This window comes from Hemicordylus capensis, chromosome 2, assembly GCF_027244095.1.
Source record: "Hemicordylus capensis ecotype Gifberg chromosome 2, rHemCap1.1.pri, whole genome shotgun sequence".
NCBI lineage: Eukaryota > Metazoa > Chordata > Lepidosauria > Squamata > Cordylidae > Hemicordylus > Hemicordylus capensis.
In genome coordinates, this window is record NC_069658.1 from 161,238,018 (window position 1) to 161,258,268 (window position 20,251).

The window sequence follows — 20,251 nt, forward strand, 5'->3', positions numbered from 1 at the left end:
ATAAGAGCAAATCCTGCTCTGGGGAGATTAAACTACCCACACTTGGAGTTTAGAGCCTAATGATGCACTTGGCTGGGCCATCCAGGTGCACAATGGAATGAAGACTGTTCCAAGTGTGGCTACTAGTCTGAGGACTACAGGCCAACTAACTTCAGCCTAAGGGGCAAGATGCCTTTAAATACCAATTGCAGGGGAGCAACAGGAGGAAAGAAGGAACGCCCTCAGCTCTTGCTTGTGGGAGTCCAAGAGGCATCTGGTGGACCACTGTGTGAAACAGGATGCTGGACAAGATAGGCCTTGGGCTGATCCAGCAGGGCTACTGGATCAGCTCACTGTTTAGAATGCTGCTTATTATCTACTAGTATTTTTAAGCCCGTTAAAATAACGGGCGCTAGTTCCTTTTGTTGTTGTTGTCCTTTATTCCTTCTCCCTTTCTCTTACCCTTTTCTTTCTTTCTTTCCCTCTTCCTCTCTTTCCTTTCCTTCCTTTCCTCTCTCTCCCTCTTCCTCTCCCTCTTTTCCTTACTTTCTTCCATTTTTTCTCACTTCTTTTTTTCCCTTTCTTTCTCTTTTCCTCTTGTCTTTCTATAATGGGCGCGCTCTCTGGGGCTGGTGGCTTCATCTTTTTTCTTTTCTTTTTTTGTCTTTCTCCCTCACTCCTTCCCCCCCTTCGTTCTTTACTTCTCTCTTTCCTATTTTCCCTTCCTCCCTCCTTGTTTATTTTGTTCTTTTCTTTCCCTTCTCTCTCTTCTCTCTTATTCCTTCTTTCTTTCTTTTCTTCTCTCTATTGTCCTGTCTCCCTCCCTCCCTCCTTCTTGTCTGTCTGTCTGTCTGTCTCTCTCTTTCTCTTTCTCTCTTTCTCTCTGTCTTTGCTTTCCTCCTTCAGTCTCTGGCCCACGTTAGCTAGTAGTCCTTTGGTGCCGTCTATTTTCGTCTCCTCTTGCTGCCTCGTGCCCTCCTCCTTATGGCTGGGCCAGTGCCTTTTGTGGTGTGGAGTGGGGTAATTTTTCTGATTGTTCTGCTCTACTCGCTTTTCCTGTCTCTTGACCCACAGTTTTGTATCTGTTTTTCTTCCTCCCTCCATGGCCACTACTTTTGTTTGTGGCACTGTGTGTGCTTTTCACATGTATGTATGGTGGGGGGTGCTTGTCTGTTACTTTATGTGGTGTTTGTTGTGTTTGCCGCCCAGAGTCTTGGCCGTCGATCTTGCCTCTATGCACCCCTCGGCATGTCTGGTTCTCTTGCCGCCCCCTCTGCCCTCCCCCCGGCTGTTGTGTAGATTGTGCTTGTTTGTTTGGGGGGTGGGGTGAGTGTCAGACCCGGCAGGCGCTGCTGGAGTCGCCGTTGCCGCCTGGGAGCGTCCGCCCGCTTCCTCTTCCCCAGCATCACACCGGCCGCGGCCCCCTCCATCGATTCCCCCACCCCCACCCCCCTCTCCGCCTAATGAGGCGGGGCCAGAACAGGGGAAACAGCAGGGGAGAGGGAGGGGCTACCTGGGGTGGCTTCAAACAGAACGCTCATGCACCACTGTTCCAGAAGTGCGCTTTTGGGCTGGGTTCTGGGTGCTGCCTGCGCCTTGCGAGGCAGAGGGCAGAGCTCAGTGTGCCCCAGCTTGGCCCACTGAACGGTCGGGGGAGGGAGAGAGACAGCCGCTAAGATGGCGACGGGCTGCCCCGTATGCAAAATACCTCCGCGCATGCCCAGAACGGCCGAGAAAGACACGGGCCGAGAAAGGACACGGGATCACGCTTTACCCTTTTATTATAGAGGATACATTTATATCCCATCTTTCAGTTCCACTACAGGGTTCCCTAGGCTGCTCATTAAACAAGGAGGAATGCACATATCACCATCTAAACAATAATTAACACACCAGCTAATTATAAAATCAATGGTTGACATGAGGAAAATTACTCAAAGTAGTCCCACTGAAATAAAAAGAACAAGTTAGGCAATGTCTAACTTGTCCTTTTAACGTCAGGAGAACTACTTTGAGTACTTTTCCTCATCATGTCAATCAATGAATGTAAAACAAACAAAACAACAAGCAACAATCCATGGCCAGCAGATACAAAACAGGAGTACAATACTGGAGGGCACATCTAAACAAAAATGTGTTTAGCTGATGTCTAAAATGGTATACAGATGGGGTTAGCCAGATCTCAGGTGGCAAGGAATTCCATAATCAGGTCCCTGCCCCCTGTGCCTACTACCTGTACTTCTGGTGATGAAGAACCACACCTACTGTGAAAACTGAGTTTCAGTATAACACAGTATAGAATTAAAGAGATGTGACAAAGGTTTTACAGATCTGGCAATGTGGAGCAATCCTATGCTTGTTTATTCAGATGTTTTGTTCAGTGGCGCTTGTTCTCAGATAAGTGTGCATAGGTGAGAGTCAGTGAGACTCCCACTGATTCTACCTGAGAGTCAGTGGCATAGCCACCATTGGACAAGGGAGGAATGAAGGTTCCTGAGCTCCTGGGACCTGGGGGCTGCCATGAACCTCTCCCCACCACCAGCTCACCCCTCTCCCACACCCAGCTGGAGAACAAAACATTTGCTGGTTGGGAGTACAAGGTGTGGCCTCTTGCCTGTTCTCTGCCAGCACTTCGTTTGCCAGCTGAGCGAGTCCTTTCTTTTTCTCCCTTGCTCTGAGCGAGGGACAGAAAGAAAGCATCTTGTTGATGAATGAAACACCAGTTGGAAGCAGGTGAGGGGCTGTGTGTCCCCCGTTCCCAGTGCTGGCCACACCCCCAATGTTAGTATGTGTCTGATGCCAACACAGAGGGTATGGCCAGCAGTGGTCTGTCCCTGGGTTACCACGACCTTGAGCTGTTTTTTATTTTTTTACCTGCTGATTTGCCTGTAGCTCCATAGTAACTAAAGGAAAGATTAATTCCATTCTCTAAAGTTGCAGAAAATGATCCAAATTTGCTCACAGCTTTCTGTTGATGTTTTGGCTTTTCTAAAATAAAATAAGGTATGTTTAAATATAAACATAGACAGACAGACAGATAGATATAGATAGATAGATAGATAGATAGAACATTTATTAATTAATTTATTAAATACATTATTCTACTGCCCAAAACTTGTGTGTCTGGGCACTTTACAATTAAAATTATTTAAAATATTAAATCAAACTAACAATTAAAATAATTTAAACATTAAAATCATTAACAATAAAATCATTTAAAACCATAAATCTAATTAAAAGCCTGGGTGAATAAATGTGTCTTTTAAATTTTAAAAGCAGATGCTTACCTATAACTATTCTTTGAATGATTGATGATCAGATGTATGTATAATGAACCTCACAGCTTGTTATTAGATAAGTCAACACATCAGAGAACACATAAATTTAAATATAAAAAAGCCTTTGGTTTAAGACAAGAGTGAAGGTTCTTCCAGTTTTTGCATGCTCTAAAAAGCATAAAAATTGCAACTTCTGTGCCATGTAAGCAGTAAGCCTCTGTAAAGTCTTACACTAGTTTCACAAATCAGGCTCTATACACTTACACTGCCTTGATCTTTCAGTTCAACATTGTTCTGGGGAGGGAGACATCCAGGCATAAGTTCAACAGTAGGGATGTACATGAATCAATTTTTTAAATTCAATTTGTTTTGGGTCCAAATCTGTCCTGCCCCCCCACCCCCGAATCACCCAAGATTCGATCTGTACCCAAATTTTCCGAATCCGAATTGATTTGGGGCAAAAAAGGGGTTCCCAGGGCAAAAGTGGGGTGATTCCTCTGGTAGGAATCATCTGGTAGAAATGATTCCTACAGAGAATCTACTCTCAGAAGAACACCTCAGACATTGAGAACAACAAAACCCAGTGCCTCATGGGCTTGTCATTTTGGGAGTGGTTGGCAACCTATGTGCACTGCACCACAACCCACTCTTGGCCACCCTGGTGCCCCCCACATGGGCACAGCTATAAGGCTGCTGAAACCCCCATTATTCCCTATGGGGAAAAGCTTAAAGACATGCTAACTTCAAAAAAAAAATTTAAATCGCCCTTTTGCCCAATTTCTTTGAAATTTGAGTGATAGTTTTCACCCATTGGGCACTACCACTCAACCCACTTTGGCGACAAAATGGAGGTACAAATCTGGGGTGATTTGTTTTGTACCCAAATCTGGGCAAATTATTTGTTCTGTCTACAAATCATACGAATCAGCCAGATTTGGGTACAAATTGTTTTGTATCCGAATCGATTCACACATCCCTATTCAACAGGTGCAGTTCCAACAACTTGATAGAAATGTACGTGATTAATTTCTGTCTGATGCATCTGTACACACAAAAGTGGTCCCCCAAAATGCCGCCTTCTATTAGATCATTTAATAAGAAGAGCCTTGCTGGATCAGGCCGAAGGCCTATAGTCCAGCACCCTATTTCCCCACAGTGGTCCACCAGATTCCTCTGGGAAGCCCCAAACCAGGAGATGAAAGCATGCCACTCCCATACCAGTTGCTCCCCTGCAACTGCTATTTGGAGACATTCTGCCTCTGCACCCAGAGATAGCCTATAGCCATCAAGACTAGGAGCCATGGAGGAAATGTCTTCCAGTGACTACACATCCTAATGGTTATATGCTATCTCCAGGTTCATAGGGAATATGCCTCTCTGAATAGCAACTACAGGGGAGCAATGATAGGAGAGGGGGCATGCCTTAATCTTCTGCTTGTGGGCTTCCTAGAGGCATCTTGCTGGCCACTGTGGGAAATAGGATGCTGAACTAGATGGGTCTTTGTTTCATCTAACAGGGCTCTTCTTATGTTCTTAGAAGGCTGCCCAACCTGAAAATAAAACAGGCCCTCTTGAACATACACTCAAATCTCAAAAGGTTCAAAAGAACACTCAAAGGGGACCAATTCTCACTACCCATATCCACCTAAAGGAGGAAAAGGCCTAAGATGGGATAGCAAGCAATGATGGTTCCAGAGCACTCTCCTCGATGCAGCTGGGGAATGGGTAAGAGATCAGGATGCTTTCTCTCATGGTGCACCTTCTTTAAATGCATGAAGGGCTTCTCCAGCATTTAAAGAGAGTGTGTGAGGAGAAAACATGATCTGATAGCACCCTGCTGTCTCTCCTAGGATGCACTCTTTACTTGCTGGAAGGGCAGGATCAGAGGCCCTGATCCTAAACACTAGAACTTTCTAGTGTTTAAAGAGGGTGTGTGGGAAGAGAAAACTAGGCTGTGCGAGATGTCTGAGGAGACTTGGGGGAAGGCAGCCTGCTTGAGATGGGTTGTACTGCCTGCCTGCCCTGGTTCCTCTTGCAAAAACAAAGCAAGGATGTTGCCTGTGCAAACAGCCTTTATTGACCTCCTCCACAGTAATTGGCTGCATGAGGGAAGAGCGAATTTGCAATCCAGTAGTATGTAATAAGAGCATCTAAACCATGCCTAAGTATCAATCATAATTGCAAGAATGTCTCAGACTCCTATTCTCCACAGCTGATAATGCCTCACTGACCTGGCATAGTCTGTTGCTCTTCTAGGGAGCTACTACTCTCTTGTTTGGTTTTAATTTCTTCTGGGATGTGTTGGGGATCTGTGATATGAATGAAGAAACAGTGGTTGTCTGTTATCACCTTCACTTTGACCAAAGTTGCCCCTGGAGGGGAAAATAGGAAAGAAAAAGCATAGCAAACGATGCAATGGTCAGACTCGTAGCTCTGCTGATAAAGAATGAACAAAAATGACATGTTACAGAGGACTTGGTTCTTGACAGAGGGGAGGGGCTAGATGACAGTTGGTCCGTCTCAGACCTATTGCACGATTACTAAATAGGAACAGTAAAATAGGAAAGAGTTGCACCTAGGGTTGGACTATGTCAGGCCTGCTCAACTTGGGGGCCCCAGCTGTTTTTGGACTACAACTCCCATAATCCCCAGCCTCAGTAGCTGATAGCCAGGGATTAAGAGAGTTGTAGGCCAACAACTGCAGGAGGGCCGGAGTTGGGCAGGCCTGGGCTAAGTTCTAGTCAGGGGCGTATCTAGGGTAGGGCAGGCAGGGCACATGCCCTGGGTGCCACTTGAAGGGGGGGCGCAAATTCTCAATTTTTTTTAAAAAAAAAAATGGCCACCAAAAACAAAATGGCCACTGCACATGCTCAAATGGCCTCTGTGGATGCCTGCTCTAGAGTCCTATAGTTTGAATCCAAGCTACTGCCTTTTCCTAGACCAGAAGACCAGCCACTCTCATAAACAGCCATTCATAATAGCAACAGTTTCAGTACAGCCCAAGCATTGCCCTGAATGCTATACCCAATGTCACTAACACTGCTAGAAGGAACCTTCACAAAATGAATTCTCCACAGAGGATGAGAGAAACAGAGCCCCATATTTCTCTCCAGCTTAGAAATGAGGAGGGGGCAGGGATTGTCTGCATCCAACACAGATATTGGGGAAACCTGTGCCATGCTTGCCAACTCAAAGTCAGAAAGGAAGGCTAGAGCAGGCCATTTGGGTGGTGGATGGCAGCAGTGCTCAGAGAGCACCCTTGCCATCCACTGTCAAAACAAGGTTTTGCTTCTCTCTCCAGCTCCAAGATTAGAGTTTGGGGTGCGGAAAATTGTCCTTGCAGTTGTAATGGGCATCAGCCACTCTGCAGCCCATCACATGTGCTGGGATGATCACCACCCACTTGCTTGACATTGTGCAGAGCTTCAGCATAAGATCAGGGACCAAGGCTGCAAATTTGTGCATGCTTACTTGGTGAACAAATCCCAATGAACACAAACAAGCATAAGATTGGTCCCGGAGGTCACAAATTATGGCCTGGCTAGCAAGGGAGGGGAGCTGGTCTTGTGGTAGCAAGCATGACCTGTCCCCTTTTCTAAGCAGGGTCTGCCCTGGTTTCATATGAATGGGAGACTATGAGGCTATTCTGACGATCAGCTGAAATTGGGCTAAGGGAGCCAAGCCCGATTTTGGCTGACTGTATGAGCCACTGGGCTTGCAGGCGAGCCCGGTGGGTCCCAGGTGGTTAACCCGTCTAACTACCCCTCCCCTTAAACCAGGTTTGCAGAGTGAGCACTCCGCAAACCCAGTTTTTTTATCGTGAGTAGCCGTGGCATAGCTCTGCAGCGCGGCTACTCACGAGGAGACTGGGGGGAGGGGCAAAAAGCAGCCTCCCGGCTCTGGGGGTCTCGTTAGCATGCCCTGCGTGCTCGCTCCCCCCAGCCCCTGCCAGCTCCGTCATGGAGCCAGCAATCGTGTGGGCGGCCAATCTGGCCACCAAGGACTCCTGCCCTGCTCATGTGCGGGGAGAGCGGGCAGCTGCACAAACCGGGTCTCACCGATCATGAGACCCGGCTCTACATGTGTGAGCTCTGTAAGATATTCTCCTTAGGGGAGTGGGTCACTCTGGGAAGAGCATCTGCATGCTGGCATACAGAAGGTTCCAAGTTCCCTCCCTGGCATCTCCAGATAGGGCTGAGAGAGACTGCAACCTTGGAGAAGCTGCTGCCAGTCTGTGCAGACAATACTAGATGGACCAATGGTCTGACTCGGGATAAGATAGTTTCCTATGTTCCTAAGCCCAGCCAGAATGTATAGAACACAGGCAGGGGCATAGGGAGCTTGCCTGCGGCTGGAGGACAAAGTCCTCCCTCGCTCCTTTTGATTTTTAATCGCTAGTGCAGAGTGTGCGGCCCAAGCCATACCCTTGCATCTGACATCAGAAGTAGAGGCCGTGGCCAAATACCAAGGACGGGGCCAGTAAGCCCTTGCAACGTTTCCCCTGTCAGCGACTAATTGCATTGCTGACTGTGAGCTTCTGGGAAGCCAACCAGAGGCAGAGTGGCAGCAAGGAAGTGGGCAGCAAGCAGCAGTGAGAGGCAGCATGGGCAGAGAGCGGGTGGTGGGTGACAAGCAAGTGGCAGGCAGCAGTAACAACAGCAGGCTGAGTGGCCAGCGAGGGGGGAGGTGAGAGGTGGCTCCCTGACACTGGGTGGCTCATCTTCTTAAAACACATCCGGCCAATTAAAGCTCTACCCCTGACATATTGGTCTCTTAGCCACCACACTACTCCAGCTTATCCTTTCTTTCCAAAAAGCATTAAACAGTGACACATTTGGCATCAATGTGGATTTTAAAGGAATAATAGAGAAAACATAAAAAGTGTGGAAGTATTACCTTTTTCAAATGTAATCTTTTCTGCCTGAATTTGCCCTCCATCAGTAGGGAAGAGATATCGAATTGTCCCAGCAACCTGAATGGGATTCTCACCCATATTGTATCCAAGAAACTAGGATGGAACCGTGAGAGAAAAAGTTATAATCAGAGAGAAAAGATTTGGTCAAGCCAAGGTGGCCAACTCGTAAAGGTTAAATCAGCAAAACTCCATCAAGCTCGCACAATTTTATAATCCACAGTTTTTGTTTGAATGTTGGAATTTTAATAGATTAAAGGTAAAGTGTGCCATCAAGTCAATTTTGACTCCTAGCGCCCACAGAGCCCTGTGGTTTTCTTTGGTAGAATACAGAAGGGGTTTACCATTGCCATCTCCTACGCAGCATGAGATGATGCTTTTCAGCATCTTCCTATATCGCTGCTGCCCAAGATAGTATCAGCGGGGATTTGAACCAGCAACCTTCTGCTTGTTAGTCAAGCATTTCCCTGCTGCACCACTTAAGGTGATTTTTTAATAGATTACATCCATTTTTTAAAAGTGGTAAAAACCAGAAATATCAGCCTCTTCCTCAGCAGCAATTTCTCAACAAGAATTAAATACATTTGTTTGAACCACAACAGAAGATTCTGCACCACTAATGCTTTGCCTCCCCTGAAAACGCAGCTAAGTGTTTGTTGCAGTGCATTAGCACCGCCTAGGCTGCCAATGTTGGCAGTCTTGATGATGACAAGCACTTGCCAGATTGCCCAGGCAGTGCTAGTCTGCATGTCAGCCACTATGTGCTCCCAGATTGACTTGAGCTGCTGCCGTGACTAATCCAGGAGGAAGAAAGCAGCAGCAGCAAAGAAATGACATCAAAGCAGCAGCAACTAGAGGAAACTATTGCAGTGAAGAAAGAAAAGTGAATATTCTCATAATGAAAGGGTGTGGGGGGAAATATTTCCTTCACTCAGCAGCATTTTGGGTCCGAAAATGGAGAAAAATACAGCCTGAAAAATAAGCTAAATGTAAGCAAGTATTAACTAAAGATTTTGACTACTTGCTACTTTTGCAAAATAGTGTCCTTCCTCAGCCTTCAATGCTTTTTCTTACAGGGGTTCTTCCTCTCCAGCACTGGAGCTCAGAACACCCAAGTTCAAATAATAAAATGGGCCAGAAGACCAACTGCCCCACTTCTTTGGAATTCTCTTCCCCTTCAGATTCATCTAGCCCCCTCTTTACTGGTCTTTAAATTCTTATTGAAGATCTTTCTTTTCTGCCAGGCATTTGCCCTGTAGTTTACTTTATTTACTTTCCATTATATATTTTAGTTTGCAATTTTTAATGTAATTTTTTATTGTAATTTTTAATGTTACCTTATTTACATGTCATTCATTGTACACTGCCCGGAGTTTTTGGAGTGGGTGGTATATTAAATGCTTCAAACAAACAAACAAACCACTGTTTTCCCCATGGCAAGGCATTTTTCCAAGGTCATGTGCAGATGGGACACAGCACTAGCAGAGGCATGCTTACTGAGCCAAAGCCAACATGTGCTTTGGGCACAATTTGCCACAAGAGATGGAAGCACTGGAGCCTTCAATATTTGAAAAAGTGCAGTTCCTTCCTAACAGGGTACATAGAATAACAAGTTGTTCTGGTAAGAACTAATCTGCCTATTTCCTTTCACTACAGTCAATTGATAATTACCATCCTCACAAGTTAGCCCACTTGCACCTCAAACGTTCATGCATTCAGCACCTTGAATCAAAACTGATGACATCATTACAAACTACACACTTGAGCCATCCCTATGTGTCCCTACACCTGTAGCAAATTTGGTAGAGGCAAGCTAGTCTTGTGGTAGCAAGCATAAATTGTCCCCTTAGCTGAGCAGGGTCCGCCCTGGTTGCATATGAAAGGGAGACTTGATGTGTGAGCAGTGGAAGATATTCCCCTTAGGGGATGGAGCCGCTCCGGGAAGAGCATCTAGGTTCCAAGTTCCCTCCCTGGCTTCTCCAAGATAGGGCTGAGAGAGATTCTTGCCTGCAACCTTGGAGAAGCCGCTGCCAGTCTGTGGAGACAAAACTGAGCTAGATGGACCAATGGTCTAACTCAGTATATGGCAGCTTCCTATGTACATCCAGGCATTGTGAAGTTGATGGGGGCGGGGGGGGGCGGGACACACAGACAGACACACACATGGAGAATGCAGGTGATCACATACGCTTGCTTTCCTTAAGGAAAGTAGGCTAATAAATAATCTCACCTCATATTCTTTCTCTGGGGGTGGAGGAAGGAGATTCTGTTTACTTTGCTTGTGCAGCTTAGCTGGATCTTCAATTTCTGGTGATTTGGTAGACTCTGGTGATTTTGATTTTTCCTTAGAAGATTTCTTCTTGGATCCCTTTCCTTCATCAGATGGTGCTGTCTCCTTACTCTGACCCTTTTTTTTACCACCGGTTTTTTCCTTTTTCTCTGCTTTTTTTAATTCTTTCAACCGTTCTTCCTCTAGTAGCCGCTCCTGTTCTTCCTTCCAAGCCTGTATAAACATTAAGAGCTCAGTCAGTTGCATGAATAGTATCTTCAGGTTGCTTACCTATAACTGGGGTTCTTCTGGTGGTCCTCTATCTAGTCACACAGATGGGCTTCGCACTGGCATGAGTAGAGACCAGAACCTTCCAAGCTTCACTCTTTCCAGCTTTGTGCTGAGGCTCTTCCCCAAACCCACTAGGTCACATGTTCTGCACCCACCCCTTCAGTTCTAGAGTCCAGTGCTACACGGTTCTGCAGTAGGGAAGGATGGGCAGGTGTGTGACTGGACAGGACCACCAGAAGAACCCCAGTTACAAGTAAGCAGCCCTGACTTTTTTTAGCTACAACAGGTGAGATAGAACAAGTGTCAGCGGGGAACTAGCAGGGTCAGAACACACCGATGAGCTGGCATACTGAGAGAAACATGTCCATTTTTCTCCACAGGAAGTCCAAGTGGGAGGGTTCCTGCAGGCGGTCAGCACCGCCCTGAGTTCAGGTGCCCAGCCAATTGAATCCTCTATATCATGAGGAGCAGAGATGTCATGTCGGGATGTAAGACTTTGCTGCATTGTTGAGAAAGAAGAGTGGGATGAGGTGGAAGCTGATGGAATCGCCGCCTTGACTATTGAAGCAGTAGCAGAAACAAATGGCATCATGGCCACCAAGTGCTGATAAGGATTCAATTCATGGCAAAAGTTGCAAAATGCATTGCAAATGGCAATGCAAAACTTTTGTGTGCACTCTGAGTGCATAGCTTGTTCTGGCCATAGAGAACAATGGGGAAACTCAAAATACTCCATTGTTCCCCATGGGTAGTTCCTAGGAACACCAAAGTGGGTTATGTGGTAGGGCATGATGATTTCTACCTACCATCACCCTATACATCCCACTTCATCCCACATCATCCTATACATCCCATTTTCTAGGAGCTACCCATGGGAAACAATGGGGTGTTTCAAGTTTCCCCATTTCTCCCTATGGCTGAAACACCTGAAACATTTTGGGATTGTTCCATCAAAACAGCCGGTTTGACCGCTGTTTTGATAAAACGTTTCGGGAACCTCTGGTTCCCATCAACTTACTTTTCATGAGTCATATGAACTCATCCCCCATGTGTGTATTCCAGTGAATAAGTGAATCTGGGAAGTAGGTCTCAGATGGCTTTTGTTAGAGTAACAACTGATCTATTGATAATCTTATCTTGAGAACCTCTTACTATTCTGGTTAAATTGGATCTGTAGCAGCATTTAATATGGTTACCCATGCACTGTTGCTTCAATGGCTAAGAGATACTGCTAGAGTGACTAGAGTAGTTCTTGGTAGTTTGTCATACCTACAAGGACAGAGCCAATCATTCATGATGGATGCCTGCTCATCCTCTTACCCTTGTTTATGGCTATGTTACAGTGAACATCCAAAATTCTGACAATCCAGGGACATAATTCTGAAGGCAAAAAAGTACTTCTGGAGGGCAGAGAGAGAAGTGAAAATTGCTACCCCCTCCCTCTCCGCATGTTTTTGCCTACAGTGGGCTGAGCTCCATTGCAGAATCTCCCACAGAGGCAGCTCTACTTCTAACACTTCTCAGACTGTCAGCCAATATCTATGGATTTGGGCTTCTCTTGTTTTACCTTGAGAGAGTCATCTCTGACAAAAATATTTTTTTCTTTCTCAACCGGAGAAGGTTCTGGAGTAACTTCCACTTTGCTTTTGGCACCTTTGAGAATTGAGACAAGAATAAAGAAGATTGCAAATATATTATAAAAATGAAGAATGACTCATTGAGAAGATTATATATTGACTGCATTGTCAAACTCAGTAAGAATGTAGATACAGCTAAAGTTTTCATACTCACTACAAGCAACTTGGCTATAATTATAATTTCATTAACAAAAACCCTTTGTTAATGTATTGAAAGAGCTACACTGGCTGTTGATAAGTTTCTGGGTAAAATACATGGTGCTGGTTATAATCCATAAAGCCCCAAACAGCTTAGGCCCTGGGTATTTAAGAGAACATCTTCTTCGCCATGAACCCTACTGCCCAATGAGATCATCAGGAGAAGTTTGTCTACAGTGGCCACTGGCTTGTCTGGTGGCTACTCAGGGATCGGCCTTCTCCGTTGATTCTTTGGAATGCGCTCCCTGCTGAAATAAGAGCCTCCCCATCTCTGACAACTTTTTAAAAGGCAGTTAAGGCAGCTAATACGTTTGTTTACCCAGGCTTTTAATTAGATTTACATTTTTTAATTGTTTAACAATTATTTTAATGTTTTAACATTTTAACTTCTGTTTTAATTTTTATTATTTTGTTGTAAACCACCCAGGGATGTGTGTTAAATAAATACATAATAAGTGTTTATGCATCCGCCATCTTGAATTAAGAGTGGGTTACATCATCAGAAACTATGCCACTGAGGTGTCCCTATGTATCTCTGTGTCTCTACAGCTGTAGCAAATTTGGCTCTGGCAAGTGCAGAGGCACTTTTGAAGAGATAAATGTAAGTAGCAAACAAACAAGTTAACCCTTTGAGTAAATACAGCAATTTGTTGAAGGTATTTTTATGCTAAAAATTATATATGCATTATTGTGATTTCAGTTCATTGTAGATTTCTCCTGATGAAGTCCCCCCTAAGCAGGAAGAAACAGGTTAAAAGTTACATAGGATACCTGTAGAGTAACAATCTGGAGCAACATTTTGAGCAAGAATTTGCGAGAGCAAAGACCTATAAGGACTTTGTGGGAACCATAAGGATTACCTTCATATTTATTCCTTCAGTATTCAGTAATCTATATGCACAAAAGGAACTGTTGACACATTTGACCTTCAAGCAACATCATTTGGGACTTATGGAATAGAAATAATCTCTCTCACAATTCTTCCATATTTTGTGTGTTTCATCACTGTATGTAATTTTAATACAGGAGGTTCAATTGATACTTGCGTTAAAACATTCAGTTTCTTGATGGTCGACAGCCTGATAGTATGTTACATGGTGTCACAGTGACTTGCCATATATGCAGTGGGGACAGATGGGCGGGTGTTATGAATGATGGAACCACTACCAGATCATCTGTTACAGGTAAGCAACCTGTTTATCTGGGTAGTGGTTCCACCATTCATAAGAAATGGGTGAATTACAAGCTACCCAGACGGTGGTGGGATTGCGTCACAAGTCACTGTAGAACTCTTTTGAGGACCGCCCGCCCAAATTCCGCAGCAGCTGCTGTCCGCAGATCTATAGCACAGTGGCGTATAAAAGTCTGATGTGTAGACCAGGTGGCCACTGTACAGATATAATTTAACTGAATACCTGCTAGGTGTGCTGCAGATGTGGAATATGCCCTAGTAGAGTGTGCCTTAATGGATGCCGGCGGACCAACGCCTTGTTGGTCATATGCCATTTTAATCAACTCCACCAACCAGAAGGAGAGCTTCTGGCGGGTGGGTAAGCAACCCTTGTTTTTTCCTTGTAGGTCCAGAAATAGCAGACATGTCTTACGAATATGCACGGTGGCTTTCAAATAGTAGAGAAGTGCCCTACGCACATCTAGCGAATGCATTGCCCGCTCAAGAGGAGATGATAGCTCTCAGAAAAAGGTCGGGAGAACAATCTCTGCATTCAGGTGAAAATCCGTAACAACCTTAGGGCGGAAGTCCGGATCTAAACGCATGACGACCCATTCTGGATAAATCTTTGTATACGGTTTGTCCATACAGAGTGCCCGCAGCTCACTCACATGTTTTGCTGTGGTAACTGCAATCAAAAAGAGCGCTTTCAGAGTTATGTGTTTCAGAGATGCTGCTGACATCGGTTCAAATGGCGGTTCAGTCAGCGAGGAGAGCACCAAAGAAAGACTCCATTTTTTATTCCGGCAATGGAGTCTTGACGGGAGGTTATCAGCAACTTGAGCTGCTGAAGCCTCCTTCGCCTATTTGGTCCATAATTCTTCAATCGGTATGATTGAAGACAGAAGGCATGTGGAGCTTGACCTTCTCCCTGTCCAGTAAGATTCCAGGTTCGATAATACCTGGGAGACTCCTGGACTGCCCGGAGGACAGATCTGTCCACTTCAAGCCCCGGACTGAGTAGGACGTGGCAAAGTCATCTTGCTATCTTAAAGACTGCCCGCCTTTTCTATCTACTTCTTACTTTAAATCTCTGAGCCTATAAGATTCCTTTTTTTCCTTTCTCCTCTTCTTCTCAAGTATTTTAGACATTTTTTTACCTTTTCCTGTGTTTTTATTCTAAATTCTTCAATGACTCCCATGTACTTTTTAGAAGGTTACTACAGTGTTCCAGACTTAAGAGGAGAGAGTCAGACTGAAGAGACAAAGAATGTTATCGTTCCTCTGCTTACAATTTTGGCTGGAATCGGGATTGAAGAAAACTGCAGTTCGAATTTTGTTTACTGCTGAAGGTGCCTGAAGTTTCAGTGGCTTATGTTATAGGTTAACTGTTTTATTGGAGCAATCCTATCAGCACATAAGAAGACTTAACAATGGCAGCAGTGAAACCCTGATTGGAATGACTACAAGATTTACGGTTTGTTTACGTCTTAATTGGATTTACAACATTTATCAGAGTGGGAGGATTTTTTCTTTTATCTCTTCTGGTGGCTGGAAGGAATAGACTGGATGGTGACTGATGGGCTCAGAAGAATTCTGAGTGTCTGCAAGATATCTGGGTTTTTATTTTTTATAAGTTAGTTATTTGAATGCCATAAGCTGACTTATTGCTATTTGTCAGACTGGGAAGATTTCATTGGAGGTGTTAAAATTGGATATTTCAGAACTCTAAGTAGTTGAGGGAAAGGATTGGATTAAAGCAACTTAAATTTTGTTTTTTGATTTACTCTGTTATTCCGCTATGAAAATTTTTCAGCTTCTTTATCTCGGAAGGATTTATAGTAAAGAGTCCAGATCTTCCTCTTCCCTTTCTCCTCCCCTGCCCTTACCAACGTGGAAGAACATATTTTCTCACCGGATCTCATTAGCATCTGTGGTTTTTGGAACTATTATCTACGGAGACAGGTTCCTTGTTCTGAATGGGAAGGACCTTTATGTACTGTTTTTCTCAGCGCAGGAATTTATTCTCCCATTAATCCTGTTATAGTTGTGTTTAGTCTTCTATTTTCACGATAGATGAAACTTGTTGCAAGATGTATTTACAACTTCTTACCGCATGAGGGGACAAGATTGTTATAGGTTTTCACTAAATTGACTTTGCTGCAATTGAGATATCTTTCTTATCATATTTGAAATTACAATTGAATCAGTACAAAGAAGATATTAAGACATTGAGAAGCTCAGCATGGCCCTTATGTATGGATGGAATCTAAATGTTTGAAATGGTCCTTATTTTGTGTCTTACTAGGTGCCTCAGTACCCAAATAACTGTAATTTTTATTTTAATAATATTGGCTTTTATTCTAAATTAATAGGTTTAAAAAAAAAAATAGACAACCAGAAACATTATAAATCTCCTTTTTGAGCATATTCGAGTATTTTGAGAAATTGGGAGTTTGAATTAAATACAATTCTTTACAAGATATTAGGGACTTGGCTTATTCTGTTCCTGACAGAAAATCTTGGACATTAAGGTTTATAATGTCCTTGAACTTCGAACTTCTTCTAAAAGTATTGTTTGTACTGGATTATGATCTTTAATTTCACAATTTGTAATTCGTTTGGCTCCTTTGGCAATTAATTCTAGGGAATTCTGTTAGGGCTTCCTCCAAGACTGGTCATTGGTTTCCCCTGTATATAGTTACGTAAAAATGCATGAAAGAGGGGATTTGAAGGAGAGGTTTTGCTTAGTTCTATAAAGATCGGTGTTTATTCCCTGTGATAATAATTACGAGGCTTGGAATAGGGAGATAGAATTGAGATGTCTTATTTAGTTATATCCTAAAGATAAATGGTTGTTGTTGTTATTACTATTACTATTATTTGCCTGTTCTGAAGGATAGAAATAAATAAGCAATTGTTTTATTATGACTAATACACTTTATATTAACCAGATTAGCCAGTTTTTAAATTCAAGGGGAACTTTTTAATGAAGGGATTTAATGCAGGAGAATATGGTTCTATACTAGAGGTTAGACCTTTTCACCAGTTTTCAAAAATTATTACTAGGGAGATTGAAGTTTCCTGTTGTATATTTCTACTCTCCCCCCCCCCCATTCTTGTATGTTGGCTTGTTTACTAAATTTTGGCTTGTAATACATTAGCAACGTTAACATTAATGTGCTACAACACACTAATGCTGATATTATAATAAACAATTATTGGTACTGATAATTGATAATAACTGTTAATATTAATTATTGTTGTTACAATATATTAATAATATTTTTAATTTATATTTTTTAACTTTATGAGAAAGTCTGTTCCATGGGGGCTTGCTGAGTTTTGTTTTGTTTTCTTCCTCCTTTCTCCCTCTCCTTGTTTTTTGTTTGTTTGCTTGTTTTGTTTCCCTTTCTTTCTTTCTTTCTTTCTTTTTAATTTGAAGTATATGGAAGGCTATAGATTTATTAATACAAATAAATCTGTAACTCATTTTTTTGAAGAATTTCAAAGGAGAAGTTATATTATGGAAGAGTATCTATAAATATATGTTTGTTTGTTTGTTTGTTTGTTTTCAAAAGGATCCTTTTGATGTTCTTAGAAGTGTAGCTGTTAGTTTCAGTTCCATCACCACAGAGGTATTACAGAAGTCTCATCTCGAAGTAGCATTTTCACTTTTCAAATGGTTGCTCCTGTTTGGTTTACCTTTGGAAATAGGTAACCGCCCAATTAGTAACATACATTAAAGTTCTGAATATGTTTTGTTTACAGGAAAATTTAACCAGAACACAGAAAACTGTGGATGTAATTTAAAACAATATTCAAAATAACTAACATTTTTATTTTAGTAATATTGGTCTCTATTCTTAAATAATCTGATCCTTTTTCTCTCTCTCTCTCCTACTTATAGTCAAATTGTTATCTCCTCCAAGACAAGATTATTATCTAGGTATTAGCTGACTGACAGGTCCGGTGGGAGTTGTTCAATTATTGTTTTCTCTTTTTCTTATAATTTTCATCTTCATATTAACTAGGTGTGTTAGAAAGTTATTGATGGGCAAGATTTAGTTTATTTTTGCATTTGTTCTGTATGTAACAATTAACTATGATAAGTATGAAAGTACGTAGCACATACATGGGTATGAACATATGTTATATCATATTATGTTTTATTGGACAAGTTGGTGGCTCAGTGATGTAACCTTTTTCTTATCTTCTATATAATAAAAAGCATTTTTTAAAAAAAAGAAAGACTCCATTTTCCAGCCAGTAGTCTTACAGGCGGGTATAAGTTATTGATTCCCCGAAAGAAGTCTTTACATCTCGGGTGGGTGAAGACTGTTTTTCCGTCCCATCCATCGTGGCGGGCTGATATAGCTGCCATATGTACCTTTATGGACACGTTTGCAAGGCCACTCTGTTTAAGGGTGGTCAGATAGAGAAGTACCTCTTTCAGACTAGCCTCCTTGGAGTCATAACCCTTGGACGACGTGTGTGCCGCAAATCTACGCCACTTCGCTCTATAGTTTCGTCTCATGGATTTATTGCGAGTGTTCAGGAGTATCTTCCTCAAGAGCCTATCCTCCACGCTGTGGGATTTATGACAGACAAGCTGGGGTGCATCAATCTTCCGCAGTCCTGTGTTATCAGATTTGACCACTGCGGGAGTCTTCTGAACCTGCCTTGGGATAGTTTGAGTAGCTGCATGAACCACGGCTGTCTTGGCCACCATGGTTCCACAACTATTGCTCGTGTCTCATCGTGAAGAAACTTGGCTACCACCCTGGGTAGCAGGGGCGTCAGTGGATAGGCATAAAACAACCCCTGGCTCCATTGGTACTGGAAGGCATCGCCCTTGGATCGCGGGCCCACTCCCATCCTGGAGCAATACTGATCGCACCTTCTGTTCCCGCATGTCGCAAACAGATCCACTCCTGGCCTGCCCCAAGACTTGAATAGTTGTTCTAGTTGCCTGAGGCCCAGAAGCTTGCTGGAGAAGAAAGGAGGGACTACCATCTTGCTGGGCACCCCTCAGGGTGAGAGCCTGGGGTTCTTGCCTGGCTGCCCCCTTCTACCATCTGCCTCCCTCACCCCTGGACTGGTTGAGGTGTTGTGGGGCTTTGCAGGACCGAGGCCAAGCCCAAGGTGACCTGGCAGTTGGCCCTCCTGGTTCCATCAGCCGGGTTCTTTGCCCTGGACTTATAAAGAGGGAAGCTGCCAGTGGCGGCAGGGCTGCCACCGAAGGGGCAACACCAAAGGGGGTCGCCCCTTTGGGGGAGCCACTTCGGGGGAGTAATGAGGTCGAGGGCAAGAAATTTTGGCCTATTTTTCATATAAGGGACTTGCCTTTGGAGCTGGACCTTTGGGGTGGGTGTTGAGGGGAGGTTCTCTTGTGCATGGTGGTTTTGGGTTAGAGGGGTTTTAATTGTACTGAGTTAAGCCAGGCCCATTTGCAGATATGGGCTCTCCTGAGTGGGATACTGCAGGGGGGGTGTCCGGTAGTTCTGGGGCGGCTATTGCTGTAGTGGTGGGGAATAGAAGAACTGGCATTGGGAGAGCAGCTGGCCGTTACAGGGGAAGGGAAACTAGTAATTTAGTAACTGTTTCCACTTCCAGCGGCTCTGTCAACTCTCAGGCCTTGGGGAGCAGCTCCAATTTCCCACAGAGCCTGGCCTTGCTCCTTTGTAATTCCAGGTCAGTTCAGAATAAGATCGAAATTGTCCATGATTTGATCATGGACGAGGGAACTGACCTGGCGTGTATAACTGAGACCTGGTTGGGGGAGACGAGTGGTCCAGTGTGGGCTCAGCTTCTCCTTCCAGGTTATTCTGTTGTGCAGCAGGTTGGGGGAAGTGGGCGGGGGGTGGGGGTGGAGTGGCTGTGGACCATAAAAACACTATCTCCCTTACCAGGGCCCCTGTGAGACAGTTGACTTATATTGAGTGTGTATTTCTGAGGCTAGGAGCTAGGGATAGATTGGGGATTCTGTTGGTGTATCGCTCACCCCACTGCCCAACTGACTCCCTAACTGAGCTGACGGAGCTGGTCGTGGAGTTGGTGTTGGAGTCTCCCAGGCTCTTAGTGCTGGGGGACTTCAATATCCACTTTGGGACTGGCTTGTCTGGTGCGGCTCAGGAGTTCATAGTGGCCATGACAACTATGGGCCTATCCCAATTAATTTTTGAGCCAACTCATGTTGCCAGCCACACACTGGATTTGGTCTTCTGTTCGGATCGGGGGGTGTTCCGTGGGTGGGGGATCCGGTGGTTACCCCATTGTCATGGACAGACCACTACCTGGTTAAGGTTGGTATCACGGCCACAATCCACTCCTGCAGGGGTGATGGACCAATTAGGATGGTCCTCCCAAAAAGGCTGCTGGACCCAGTAGAGTTCCAAAAGAACTTGGAGGATTTCGATGTTGGTGCGGCCGGTGATTCTGTCGATGTCCTGGTGGGAACCTGGAATAAGGAACTTGCCAGAGGAGTAGACATTATTGCTCCTAAGTGTCCCTCCA

General features: G+C 44.1%; 1 protein-coding gene across 6 annotated transcripts in view; it reads right to left on the reverse strand.

The window, feature by feature from the left end:
- The window catches only part of SPAG17 (sperm associated antigen 17), a 211,004-nt gene that overhangs the window by 89,061 nt on the left and 101,692 nt on the right, over positions 1–20,251 (reverse strand). For all 6 annotated transcript variants that reach the window (XM_053288500.1, XM_053288499.1, XM_053288498.1 and 3 more), the window contains exons 20-24: positions 12,297–12,382; positions 10,400–10,672; positions 8,154–8,265; positions 5,489–5,629; positions 2,854–2,967 (exon numbers count right to left, since the gene is read on the reverse strand). In XM_053288500.1, coding sequence (XP_053144475.1) covers positions 2,854–2,967; positions 5,489–5,629; positions 8,154–8,265; positions 10,400–10,672; positions 12,297–12,382 — 726 coding nt within the window. The remainder of the gene's footprint in view (positions 1–2,853; positions 2,968–5,488; positions 5,630–8,153; positions 8,266–10,399; positions 10,673–12,296; positions 12,383–20,251) is intronic.